At 37.0% G+C, this 15,016-nt stretch overlaps 1 protein-coding gene across 3 annotated transcripts in view; it reads left to right on the forward strand.

The window, feature by feature from the left end:
• LOC150092169 (uncharacterized) overlaps positions 1-15,016 on the forward strand; it is a 300,320-nt gene that overhangs the window by 125,184 nt on the left and 160,120 nt on the right. For all 3 annotated transcript variants that reach the window (XM_090415233.1, XM_090415231.1, XM_090415232.1), the window contains exon 9: positions 4,066-4,129. In XM_090415233.1, the coding sequence (XP_090271359.1) occupies positions 4,066-4,129 (64 nt within the window). The remainder of the gene's footprint in view (positions 1-4,065; positions 4,130-15,016) is intronic.

Consider the following 15,016-nt stretch of genomic DNA (forward strand, 5'->3'; position numbering starts at 1 on the left):
TTCAAGTACTTCTGGTAACTTGTTTATAGCCGTTCGTTTCTAGCTGCTTCTTTAGCCAACTGATCCGCTCTCTCATTTCTGCAACCCCAGTATGTGCGTTCACCCAGCAGAACTTGATTTCCCATCCCAATAGAGTAAGATTCCAAACCAGCTTTCTTGTCTGTTCTATTAATGCAATATGGTTGTTCTGGTTTTTTATTCCGTCTATAGTGCTTCTACTGTCGCTGTAAATTGTTGCTGTCTTTTGGTAAGAGGTGTTGACTTCTAATTCCTGGAGATATATAAGTGAATGAACTATAGCAAGTTGTTCTGCTTGGTTGTTGGAACAGAGAGGATATAGTCTAGAGCAGCGTTCTTGTATATTGGATTGCCTGTTATATGCAATGAAAGAACATCCGACATTCCCTTGGGTTTTGCTTCCGTCAGTATATATATGGAATTTGTCACTTTCAGAGCTTTCCTTCTCCTTACTGTTTGTTTTCTTTGCTGGGTGAGGCCACTTACTGTAGTGAAGTGGACGTTCGTAGCTATTCGAATCAATGTTAGAATTTTCGTTATATCTTTCAGAAGTGACTTCGTATATTAGAAATAATGCTTGTATTTTCAGGCAGATTGGTGTTAGAGCTGCAATAATGCAAGCTGACTTGAATGATATTGTCCTGTAACCTTTAATTATTCATATCGCTGTAAAGCGTTGAACTCTGTTTAGTTTTTGTCGGTTTATCTTTGATTTTAGTCTATGTTTCCAGGCAGGTGCAGAATAAGATATTAATGGTAGTATTGCACTGGTATATATTGTTTTTAGCGCTTGTTGGCCTAATCTCCACTTAATCCTTGCCAACTTTGCTAGAAGGTTTACAATTTGTAATCTTTTTTTGGCAACATATGAGATGTGCTTGTTGAAGGTAAATCTTTCATCTATTATTACTCATAGGTATTTTAGCTCACTGGCTACCTCAAGAACCTCTCCATTTAAGAAGACCGTAACAGGTTGTTTTGATTTTTTACGTGAGATGTGAAGACTTTAGACTTGCTGCTATTGACTGTAATTTTCTTCTCGCATGCCCACTCTGCAATTTCAAAGAGTTCTTTGTTGGCCGTTACTTCTAACTGTAAGCTATAGTGTCCCTGAATCATTATCATCGCATCATTGGCGAAGGCTATGACTTTTGTTTCAGTAGTGAAAGGAAGTCTTAAAAGCGAGTCGTACTGGATGTTGTGTGTGTGCACGCGTGTGCATGCACGTGGACAGAATTGTTGAAGTTTGTTGAAAAACTATGCTTCATTTTTTTTCATGCTAGATACAAGAATTCTTCAGTAGCGTTTGTTGTTGTAATTTTGTTGGTTTGCTCTTGCTACTTTCTGATGAGTTATACTTTTAGTAATATTAAATGCAGGGTGTTGCATTTTGAAGTGCAGAGGTCTGGAAAGTTCTAATAAACACCTAGAACAAAAATTATATAATTTTATGTCTTCTTATATATCCTAAAAGAAAGGACATTTTCTGAAAAAAAAAACATTTTTATATGAAGAAATAGGAATAGTAGAGGAATAGTAGTAGCTCGAAATATTAATTGCTTCATTTATTTATAAGACCATCAGACAGCTTGGAGCTATAGTATGGAATGGGATGAGAAGTAGGAGAGAGATCAATGCTGTGTGATAACTGACCAAATGATATTTAACAATATTGATATGCAAATATATTCCAAAGTTCAGAAAGCTGAAAAAGGTAATGCCAAATAGATGCATGAAGGAATTAAGCAAATATCTAGAAGAAGAGGGTAGGTACTGTGGAGGCAGTACAAGATGAATAATGGTAACAATCAATTTTACAAGGGGTATAAAGAGCAGGCCATGAAGTGACTCAATTATTAAGAACAGCGAAACTACAGTAGGAGCAGAAATTAACAAATTAGGCCGTGAAAAATCCTACAATTTTTCACATATGTGACAAGTAGAAGGAAGAATAATATCATGGTAAGATGTTAATGTAAGTAGTATACTTAGATTTTGCAAAAGCTTTTGATAGATTGCAGCACTGAAAGTTGGTGTCACTAAACTGAAGCAGATGAGATTGGATGATAGATTAGTGAGTTGGATAGTTGAATGGCTATCAGATAGGTATTCAGCAAGTTGTGGGGGAAGCACTATCTCAAAAGAGGAAAGTACTAGTGGTGTGCTACATGGTTAGTTTTGGGACCATTGTTGTTCACTTTGTATATTAATGATATTATATGATGATGATATTAATGACCTTAATCAGGCATCATATGTGATCACTGGTGTAACTTTATCACTGGATTTTTATTGTGATATGTTATACCGGGTCCAGAGAAGATTCACAATGGTGGTAATTGGTCTTTGGAATATGTAGAAGAAAGATTGAAGGAATGTAATTTTCGAAGCCTCATATATATAGAAGGAGGAAAGAGTTGGATGTGATTGACACATATAAGTTGGTGAGAGATTGTTACCAGGTTAACACGGAAAAATTTTTCACAGAATGAGAGAGGTAGGGGGATGTAAAATAAGAGGCTGTCCTTTGAAAGTGTACAAGGATTGTGTGAGCAAAGGAATGAGGAATTACACTCACAAAAAAGTAATTCCACACCCCAGCCATTAAATGACTTTAATGAACACTGGTTTCAGGAGGCAACAGAAGTAGAAGAAATAGTTGAATTAATGAGTAATAACTTTAAGTAGTATGATGCGAGATGGAGGCAGTAAACTGGATGAAATATTTATTATTATTATTATACAGGTGCCTCAATGGAGTACAAAGACTCATTGTGGGAGACCCAATCTATCTAATCTCTCCTTGAACCCATTAATAGATAAAACACTCACAAATGACTCTGGCAGCTCATTTATTCCACTTATTCACAACTCTCCAAGAAAAAATCTAGTCCTCACACCCCTACTAATCAAACCTTTATTCAACTTCCAGGGGATGACCCCCTTGTTCTGGTCCCTCTAGCCAAGTGCTGAAACATTTTCCCTGCATCAGTCCTATAAAACCCTTTAAGCAACTTAAATATATCTATCATATCCCCTCTTTTTCTCTTATCAACCAACTTCTGCAATCCACACACCCTCAATCTGTTCTCATAGGGAACATTCCAGAGACCACTTACTATCTTTGTTGCTAGCTTCTGAATCTTCTCAGCTGCTTCCTCATCCCCCAAGAAACCACTGGAGACCAGACTTGAGTACAATAATCCAGATGTGGGCATATAAAAAGCCTTATATAGAGGACTAATAACTTTCTTATCTCTACATATTAATGTATTCTTAAATAGCCAGGTAATCTTTTGGGCTACCTTAGCAACCTTAGCAATATGTCCTCTAAACTTTAACTCTCTGTCTACCATCACCCTTAAATCTCTAGTTTCATCTATTTCCTGGAGTACAATGCCATCAATCTATTTTTCCCAAAATGCATAACTTTGCATTTCTCCATATTAAAATGTCCATCCATTAGTCCTGAGAGTTCTGAATGTGACAAGGAAACATATACATAAAGTGACCTAGTAAAAAAGAAAATGGTGATCATTATTGATGATTTTAAATATGGTAATATATAGATTGGAATGAAGAGAGATGACCTCTGAGAATAAAGAAAATTAATTTTTTGAGGGACAGTCTTAGGCAATATGAATGAAGGGTATGTGAGGTTTGCAATTCTTGAAATTTGATTATCTCATCAGAGAATGTTATTGCGAAACTAGAGCTAAAGCATGTAATGAGAAGCTGGCTAGAAAGGAGGTCAGTGCTGCAGGAAAAAAAAAGGAACTAAGCAGCATTGTTTGAATGTATTCCAAAGGTTGGGAGGTTAGATACAGTAGGTGATGTAATTCTTACTTTTTAAACAGCTGTAATCACAAAAACCTTAGACAGTTATTGTTATGAAAAAAAGGTCTGATGATCACACCTTTAGTGATAAATGCACAACTAGCACTTTTTGGCTGTGTCAGTATAATGATGATTTCAGATATTTGGCATTGTAATATTATTCCACTCTCTGTAATTATAATAAGTATATTAATTTAACTTTTCTTCTAGTTGAAGAGCTTGAGGAATATGATAAAAGATTGAATGGACGGACTCTTCAGCCCAATGACATTCAGTAAGTATCATCACTTCATAGTTACTGCTAATGGTTAGGACTGTGAAATTTTTACATTTTATTTTTTTATGATTAACTTGCTTGTGACTACTTTCTCTAATGCTTTTCACAAAATTAGATAACACATTAAGAAATCAACGAGCTATATGTTTTATGGTAGATATTTTTGATAACTAATAATTAAGGAATTGACAGCGTACACTAGAAATATAAATTAAAACAACCTTAACACGTTCATTGCCAATCATGCGATATCGCGTGATGCGAGTTCTCACCTTGGGGCCGATCATGCGTTATCGCGTTGCCGTCACTAACTAAATAAAAAAAATTTGGCCACCACACGAAATTCCAATTTTTCAGCTTGGCAATGAATGATATCACGCGATGCGAGTTCTCACCAATCACGCGTTATCGCGTGGACGTCGCTAACTAAATAAAAAAATTTTAAAAAATTTGGCCACCACACGAAATTCCAATTTTCAGCTTGGCAATGAAAGTGTTAATAAATACGTTCCGATATTTCGGTAATGTCACGTTGCCATCTTCTTGGGAACTTAAAATAAAGAACAGGTGCACACAAGTGCTACATAACAGCAAATGAGAAACGAAGCGAGGAAGCTACCGTTTTTCCGAAAAGTTTTCCGTTGCCGAAATATCAGAAAGTATTTATTAAAGTTGTTTTAATTTATATTTCTAGTGTATGCTGTCAGTTCCTTAATTATTAGTTATCATGTTTAACCAGCATATAAGCCTTTCAACAAGAAGGTAGATATTTTTAACTGGCTTTCTCATGATTAAATTAAATGATATGAAGCATTACCTAAACTAACAGTAGAATAAATTCCCAAATAAAATACAAACATAGATTGCAAGCAGTCTTGTGCCCTTAAATACACAAGCTTCTGTATGATTTATTTTTTTGCATGAAACTCATACTGAATTATGCTACCAAACTCTTATATGTGTAAGAGAATAATTTATGATGATCTTGTTGGGTGTGTTCCTGTGAGTTCTCAGTAAGAAATCACATTTTTTGAGGTGTTCTGCAAAAAATTGATAATTTTGAGAATTAGTAAGTTGATATAAGTTGGTTGATAGGCAGAAAAGAGGGTGATATGATTGAGACATTCAAATTACTGAAGGGTTTCTATAAGATTAATTCAGAAGATATTTTTGAGAATAGGACTGGTAGTGGGAGGACTAGGGGCCATCCATGGAAGTTTGGTAAGAGTGTGGTTAGCAAGGGTGTTAGAGCTAGGTTTTTTACTTGGAGCTTATTCCACTCATTTACCATGTAAATGAGTGGAATAAGCTGCCAGAGTCTGTTGTGGGTGCCATGACTGTAAATGAGTTCAAGGTGAAGTATGATAGATACTGTGTGAATGTTGAATAGTTGTTCTTGACATGATGTTGGGCCTCCCTCGATGAGTCTGAGGACTTCTTGGAGCTGCCCGTAATAATAATAATAATATCTGAGTGTGGCTGTATGAGGGGAGGCTTCTGAAGAGTATGGTAACACTTTTTTTTTTCTTAATAATAGATTTTCTGAACAGATAGACCGGTGAATGGATAGACCCATTAATAATGTTCAAAAAAACCACCATTGCAGTGCTACTGTCACTTCACAGCTAATTCCAGTTTGCAAGATATGTGAGTGTGATCCAAAACAGGTGTCTGTGAAGTTAATCGTTTTTTGCAAGCAAAAGGGTGGTCTTTTCAAGTAACATTTACCATGAACTAGTTACTGTGTATGGTGAAAAGGTGATGTCAAAGAAGTAAGTGTATTTTTGGTACAATGAATTTGAAGCAGGTCTTGATGACATTAAAGATCAACATCAGACAGGCAGGCAGGCCTTCATTGAGCAAGACAGAAGACATGACATCATTTTGTGCATTAAGGGCATCATTCTTGAAGACCAGCAAAATTGACACTGCATGAAATTGCACAAATGGTGAACTTGAGTAAGTCCACTATTTACAAACCATTTCTTTTGAAAGGTGTGCTGCTTTGATAACACATTCTTAATGCATTATCAGAGGAGCACAAGGCAACGTGCATGGAGAATCTGTTGCGATACAGCAAAAAAAAAAAAGGGCACGGTTTTTTTGTTTGTCTAGTCATAGGAGATGAAATGTTGGTTCATCACTTTATCCTCGAGTGCAAACAAGATTCCATGACCCGGAAACATCCAACAGTCTCCTGTGTGCAAAAAATTCAATACTGTCTCAAAAAGTCATGGCCATAGTGTTCTGGGATCACCAAGGTATTCTGTTGGCAGACTTCTTGCCAAAAGGAGGAACAGTCAATGCAAAGCTTTAATGTGCAACATTGGTCAGACTGAAAGCCAATGTTTGAATGCAAATGACCAGGACTGCTAACAATGCCGTGATTTTAGTGCATGACAATGCTACTCCACACATCGCACACTTGACTCGTGAGTGGCTGTTCTGTTTGGAAAACATCTCCCTACAGCTCAGACTTAGCGACTTCAAACCTCCATTTGTTCTGTCCCTCAAGAAACATCTTCACAGAAGGCATTTCGCTATAGATGAGAAAATTCACGAGGCAGTGCAATATTGGTTACCGGGTGGTGTGGGCATGGACTTCTTCAGTACTGGTATTGATAAACTGATCTATCATTGGAACAAGTATATCAATAAATTTGAAGACCTTGCAGAGCAGTTGTGCATGTTCACTTATTTCTTGTATATAATTTCAACTTCCTATCATTAAATATCCTCAAGAGAAAAAAATGTGTCACCTTACTTTTTGGAAATCCCTCATATATACTCATCTTATGTACATAACTGAAAGTACTGTAAGTGAGTGCATATTTTATTAAGTTATTATCTAAAATCACAATGTTCAGGTATTGGTGAGCAGACAAAATGAGTATGACAATTTAGATGCACAGAGTCCACAGCTCAATTGGAATAAGTGGTTTTGATTTTTCTAAACTTGTATGATGTAAGGATTGCAGTATTAATTTCTGGGAAAATGTTAAGTTGTTAAAACCGCACTGTTTCATCAGGGAAATAGTCATCTACTGGAACAAACTCCAACTAAACATCAGAAAAGTTCAGGATTTGCAACATAAGAAGCATTAACAGAAAAGAAATGGAATTAGCACCTGTACCAGTTCGACATAGTAGGTATTACTGAAACTAAAAATACAAAAACTGATTATATTCTTCTAAGCAACAAATACAAAAATGTTATGTTCAGTCAGGGAAAGAATGAGTAGCTAATATTCAAAACTTAATACAAAGACAGTCGTCTTCACTGGCAGTGAAATGTGGACAAACATCAGAATGGGGAACTGGACAGTGAGACCTTGTGTCTATGGTTCCACAGAAAGTTTTCCTAAGGAAGAAGTGAAGGAATTTTTCCAGATATTAGAGAACTCAGCTGACACAGAGAAAAAGGAAAATTTTGGGCCTTGTTGGAGATCCACAGACCAGAATAGGAAATGATTACCAGATATATAGAAATGTCTTGTGAGAGTTGGGAGAAAAGAACAAAGCTAATAATAATGATCGGCCCAGTTGGATTTCTATTCAGGACATGGACTAGTCATTGCTAACACTATGTTCCAACATAAAAACATACACAAATTCACATGGTGAGAAGATACAAGAAATAAGAAAGCTCTCGTTGACTATGTTATTGGTGATACTGATATCTTCATACTGATTGAGGACACAAAAGTATACAGAGGATTTGAAATAGGAAATGATCACCATTTAGTTTTGAGCATGCTAAAATTGAATATCAAACTGAAAGGAAAGGATGTAAGAAAATCAAAAATAATTAAAATCAAACATTTTTCAGAGGTGAACCATAGACTTAAATATACAAATATTATTCAAGAAAAAATGAAAAAATTTGAAAACAGGAACCAACCAAACTCTGAAAACTCATTGGCAGACTCTGAAGAAAACATTGATGATTCAGTCAGAGAGACATGTAGTGAGGCTGTTAGCTAGGTTAGAAAAATCAGAACTTCACGGTGGGTGCAGGAATTTAAATAGGCAGTCAAGGAAAAGAAGAAGGCATATCAAAAGTTCCAGGCAAGGAAGTCAGCATGTGCTCTGAGAGAATACAAAGCAAAATATAAGAAAGTGAAGCATTGTTTTAAACTAGCTAAACAAAAGGCATGGGAAGACTTTGGTAAGAATATGGAAAATAAATATCAGGGAAGGCGGGAAAATATTATGGAGGCCATTGCAAAGCTTAGAAATGGAGGAAAGAGTGCTATAAAAGGGATGAAAGGTGACATGAAACTGAAAATAAAGCAATTCTAGATGTCTGAAGTAATTACTTTTGAAAGATTATTATTATTATTATTATTATTCAGGCCTCCATGGAGTCAAAAGACTCATCGTGGGAGGTCCTTCCTAAGAAACACAAAGTCTATCAAGACTCATCGAGGGGAGCTTCCCCCCACTAAGAAACACAAAGTCCATTATTCCACTCCTTGAACTCATTGACCGTTCTCGCTCTCACCACTCCATCAGGCAATGCATTCCATGGTTCAACCACCCTCCATACAAATAAACCACTTCTCATCCTCTTGCTCACAGTTTCCTTTCGTAACTTCCAGGGATGGCCTCTTGTCATCACTCCTTCCCGCTTTTCAACCAAGCAAAAGAACTCCCCAATGTCAACCCTGTAATCACCTCTCAACATAGCTAAAGAAAACAAGCAGTGACAGCAAAAAGCACTGTCAGTATAAAAAGGGATTGTGAGGTGGAAGACACTGAAGAGAATTGCAATCAGGAGTACATATCAATACTTGAGGTAGAATTCATAACTATTTTAACAGTCTCTCTCGTGGTCAGTGTCCTCTTGAATATTTCAGCAATTTCTGAAATGTCTTCACAACCTTTGCAATATGCCCTCTGAACTTCAAATTTCTATCTACAATCTCCCAAGATCCTTTGCTTCCTCTATGTCTTCCAGCATAACTCCATGAAGTGAGTATGAAACATCCAACCTGTGGATCCCAAATTTTGAAAACCTTACACGTAGTTGCATTAAACTGAAATCCCTATTCATTTTCCCCCCTATCCAGGTTATTCAAATCCTCTTGAAGACCCAAAACATCAGCACTGTTATTAATAACCCTCCCAAGCTTTACATCAACTGCAAATAACCGAATATCTGTCCGTGTGGTTAGCCTAGTGGCTTTGCGCTTCACAACCATATGCCTGGGGAAGGAGTGTCCTAGGTTTGATTCCCATTGACGACGTGAGGATCTTAAGGATCTGCTTCAGCCATAGCCAAGTTAGCCGGTCTTGGGCATGGACAACAGGGTTTTTATCGCCAGTTTATCTGGGGTTTTTCATCCCGCAAGCAGGCAAACCGGCCCATGGACACACACAGATTACAGTCAGGAATACTGACCCAGCCATAGGCTTGATTCGGCAGTGGTTCCAGAGCCCAGATAAAATTTGGGGGACTGAGATGGTGCCATACATTCCCGTAAAGGGAACTTATATCCTCTGTATCATCATACGATACTTAATTAATTAACTGAATATCTCCCTGCAGTCCTGTTATAATATCATTGACATAAAGACTGAAGAGTAATGGCTTCAGAACCAAACCCTGTGGAACTCCAATTGGAACCTTCCTCCCTGATAATGCCCCCCCCCATATACAACTCTGTGGTATCTATCAGAAATCCGGTTACCAATCCAACCCACTAACTTCATATTCAAATCCATATGATGCAACTAAATACTGCCATGTGGCACCCTGTTAAATGCCTGTATAAAATAAAAAAAATGACAATGAATGCTATATCCTCATCCATTTGATCTTGTTACTCTATTGTAATAGGTAATCAGATTACTAAAAGAAGAGTACCCTTTAAAAAATCCATGCTGGCCTGCATAAATAATGTTGCACTCATCTGCCTAATTCTGCATATGAGTTATTACCAATTTTTCCAAAATCTTATCAACTACAGAAGAAATATAAACAGGGCTATAGTTTGATACATCCATTCTACCACCCCCTTTATGCAAAGGCACTATCTTACCTTCCTGCCACTCTCCCATTGCAAGACTTTCATTAAATAGCCAAGTTAATAATATGGTCAATTCCACAGCATTTTCCCTCAGAATACATGGTAAAATTTCATTTAGTCTTTCTGACTTACTAACATTTAGCCTACTCAGTAAATAAAATAGATCCTCTTTATTCACTTCTAACACTTCACCTCTAGTAATAAATCTTTCTGGGAATAAACTTGCTGAAGCACGATAAAACATTTTAATAAAGTGATCATTAAGTAGCTCAACTATATCATCTGCATTGGTCATCAGAGTCCCATCTCCATCCAACAAGGTAATCCATCTGCAGTCATTTTTCCTCCTCCTCATGACAAAAAAAAAAAAAAAAAAAAAGAACTCCTTGATGTCCTCCTTGGATTGCAGCAATAGTCTCCTCTGACACCTTAATATAGAAAATAAGGGGATAAACCATCCTTTGTTGTTTTATGTATTTATTTATTTATCGATCTTTAGTTTTGCTTACTGGCTATAAAACAACAAAGGATGGTTTAGTCTCCTCTGATATTCTAATTTTTCTCTCCTTACAATACTGGTCACTTTACTACTCTGAGCCTTGTCTTCCTTATGCAATGGTTCCCCGCTTCTCTCTTTATATGTTTTCCATAATCTCTTTTTCATCTGCAGTTCCTCTTTAATTTCTCTTGTCATTCCGTTTGACTCCAAATCACTTAATCTTCTATACTCAAGGATACTATCTGCCATTACTGTCAATGATTTTTTCTTAAGTATCTCCCATGTTTTATTAACCTCTCTTCCTTCCCACTCTTTCATTATTGCACTGCTGCAAGCTGGTTTATTTCTAAGTTGATGATAGTTGCTTGCTTTATAATTTTGCATAAATTCCTTCTGTCTTGATACCTGCACATGCCTATCCTCCAAATCAAGATGACATGGAGACTGTAACAATGGGTGGGGGGGGGATAAGTATGACAGCTCAGTCAGTTGTCCCTCAAGCAATTCAAAAATTCAGTACCCTCAACAGTGCATGCTGCTTCTTCTGCCCAGTTTATATATTGTGATAGTTGAATTTCTCCATAATGATCACTTGTTTTGCACTTGCCAAAATAATTTCCTGCGCAAAACATTTCCTGCTCTTCACCATCTATATTCCTTGGTCTACTAAATATCTTGTTTTATAAACTTCTTTCTGACATCACATAAGAGACGTGTTAAATGAGCAATGCATTTAAGTATTTTATTCTTGTGATTGTAACATAATGCAGAACTTAAGAGTAGTGGGAATGGGAGAGGAACTACTGATGGTGAGTGAGCAGGAGGTATTTGAGAAATTTAGTAAACAATGTCAACAAGGCCATGGGACTTAATGGTATATCTCTGTGTGTGTCTTGATGGAATGTTTTAGGAGTTAACAACACCTTTAATGTACATTTTCAACATAAGTTGTAGATTAGCCCAGGTCCCAAAAGAAGAAAGATGGCAAAATTGTTCCAATTCATAAAGGAGATGATAAGACTAATGCTTCAAATTATAGGCCAATCTGCTTGTCTGGAGTTGTGGTCAAGGTATTGGATAAGCTAGTGAGGACAAAGATTTAGAACTGAATGGATAGCAATAGAATTCTCTGTAATGGACACCATGAGTTTGCTAAAGGAAGATTGTCTTTTAACAATCTGCTTACTTATTATAACAAGGTGACAAATACATTTGATAAGGGGAATGCATACACAGTAGTATATTTAGATTTTGCAAAGGCTTTTTATAGATTACCACATGACAAAGAAGTAGTTAAATTGGAACAGATAGGGTTGGGTAGTAAATTAGTGCATTGGATTGGAGACTGGCTGTGTGATAGGTATCAGCAAGTTGTGTATGGGGAAGTGATATCTCAGAAGAGGAAAGTCACTAGTGGCATGCCCCAGGGATCTATTTTGGACCATTGTTGTTTAATTTTTTATGTAAATGACAGTGAAAAGGCTCTTAAATTGTGATATACAGTTGTTTGTTTGCAGATAATGCAAAGTTGTGGAGAGTTATGAGAAGAGAGCAGCTGTTATAGTTTTGCAAGAGGACTAAATTGACCATCTGAATGATCAAATGTGGGAATGTTAATTTAATGTTGCAAAATATAAGGTCTTCAAATTTGAGAAGCAAAGATGGGATGCAGAGTATAGGATTGGTGGGATATTTTAGAAGAGGTGGAGGAGCTGAAACATTTGAGGGTTATGATGGATAGAGACTTGAAATTTTGTGGACAGTTTGCTAAAATTTTGAGACAACACAGCAGATTATGGGAATGATACAGAGAACAGTGATGTGTAGAAGTAAGGATTTTTGATTCTACTGTAAAAACTTTGATCAGGCCGCATATAGATTACTGTGCACAGATTTAGTTGCCAAGCTTTCAAAAGGATAATGAGATATTTGAGAAGGTCAAGAGACAATTGACTAAGTTAATTTCTGGTCTCTGGAATGAGGAAAATGAGGACAGATTTAGAAAATGCAAATTACAAAACCTATAGATAGGGATAAAGGAGGAAGGAGAAGGAGGGAGACACGATCAAGATGTATAAGTTGGTAAGGGGGATATCTGAAGACAGGGGAAGAATGAGAGGTCATCCTTGAGGCTGTATAAGGTGAGTGTGAGCAAGGGAGGGGGAGGATTTAGGAGTAGATTTCTTGCATGGAAAGTGGTAGGTGATTGGAATACATTGCTTGAGAGTGTGTGAGTGCAGGGACAGTGAATGCATTTTAGTTGAGGTACAATGAGCTGTGCATGTGAGAGTGGGACCTCTCACAATGAGTCTCTTGACACCATGGAGATCTGTTGATAACAATAATAATAATAATAATCTCAAAGCCATTAGTGTTATTTCTACTGTGATTTTTCCATCATGAGAGGTTCATCTCTTATCATGAGTAGCAGTCTAGAACCACATTTCCTTTCCCTGCCCTGCCAAAATATGCTATACCTTTCAATTTCTATCCCATTTAGACCATCCTCCTTAGTTAATCAAGTTATTTCACTGATTCCAACAATCTTTGGAGAGACTAAGTCAATCAATGCCACAAACTCATTCCTTTTATTCCTAATTCTCCTAGCATTTGTGTGCAGAAAAAAAATAATGCATTACCAGTATTCTTGTAGCCATTATTCCTCCTCCCCACTTCATACTTTACCTGGCTCTGTGATATAGTGTACACCCTGTCGTTTCTCAAGCCACTATTTTCCCCACATAAGGCCATCTCTGCTATGTTCCTTCCATGCAATTCTAGTTTCCCTGTCTTGTAATTCATTTGCCCAGAAAACAACAGTCTCTCCTAATGCCCACACCCTTCTGTATTCAAATGTAATCCATCTCTTGTGTACAGCTCTCGTCTATCCTCAAACACACTCCATGCATCAACATATTCCAGCCCTCTCTTCCTATACATTCATTATCACTACTCTTCTCGACTTTGTCCCAACCATTACTCCCCATTCCTCTGACCAAAACTCTTCATGCCCCAAATCATCAAATCTCCATATATTACACTGAATAAATTCATTCATCTTCTTTCACTGGCATTCCTGACCCTTATTGCTTTCGGTCTCTCTCTCTCTCTCTCTTGCTCTTTCTCTTGCAAAGCTACATCTGCTCTACTTCCCATAACTCTCAATCATATAAAGAAAGGCTTATATCACCATTTAAACTTTTCCACTGTCATTTACATAAAAATTAAACAACAATGGCCACAAAACAGACCCCTGCAGCATGTCATTAATGACTTTCCTCTTCTAGGATATCACCTCCCCATACACAATCTGCTGATACCTATCACACAGCCAGTCTCCAGTCTAATGCACTAATCTACTAACAACCCCTATCTATTCCATTTTAACTTGTCCAATGTATCCATCACCTCTTTATTATACAGAAGCAGATTGCTAAAACATGTTCTCTCTTTAGCAAACCCATGCTGTCCATTAAAGAGAATTCTACTACTATCCACCCAGTTCTGAATCCTTGTCCTCACTAGCTTCTCAACATCTTGACCACAACTCCAGACAAGCAGATTGGCCTATAATTTGAAACCTTAGACTTATCACCCTCTTTATGAATTAGAAATATTTTGCTATCTTTCTACTGCTTTCGAACCTGAGCTACTCTAAGACTCATGTTAAAAATGTACATTAAAGCTGTTGTTAACTTCCTGGAACATTCCCTCAAGATATGTGATGTCATACCATCAAGATCCATGGTCTTGTTGACATCATGTTTACTCAGTTCCTCATATACCTCCTGCTCACTCACCATCAGTGGTTCCTCTCCCATTCCCACTATTATCAAGTTCTGCATTATGTTACAATCACAAGCATGAAATACTTTAATGAACTGCTCACTAAGCACTTCTACTATATCCTCTGTAGTGTTTATTCATTCTCCCATTATCACTGACCAACATCCTTATCCCATAATTATTCTTCCTTCTACGGCCACATATTGAAAACTCCCAAGGATTTCTTTTCGCATCATTTACGAACTGCTGCTCATACTGCACTTTTCCTACCCATGCTAAGCGAGTCTCCTTCCTTGCTGGCTCTTTGTACTCCACATGTACCGGATTATCTTCACTCATCTTCTGTTACCTGCACAGTGTGTGAAGGACTTCTAAATTTTGAGACAGTATGGTGTAAGATAGAGATGAATAGAATGACATACATTGTTGGATGTTGCTATACACCTGTTAATGTGGAGAGTAGTGATCAGGAAATGTATAAGCAAATGGGAAAAGAGTGATCATTATGGGTGATTTTAATTATGTCAATATAGATTGGGATAACAAGATAGCAACTGAAAGTAAAAA

This window comes from Typopeltis vanoorti, unplaced genomic scaffold (genome assembly GCF_054136105.1).
Source record: "Typopeltis vanoorti isolate ZY-2024b unplaced genomic scaffold, IOZ_Tvanoo_1.0 HiC_scaffold_24, whole genome shotgun sequence".
Taxonomy (NCBI): Eukaryota; Metazoa; Arthropoda; class Arachnida; order Uropygi; family Thelyphonidae; genus Typopeltis; species Typopeltis vanoorti.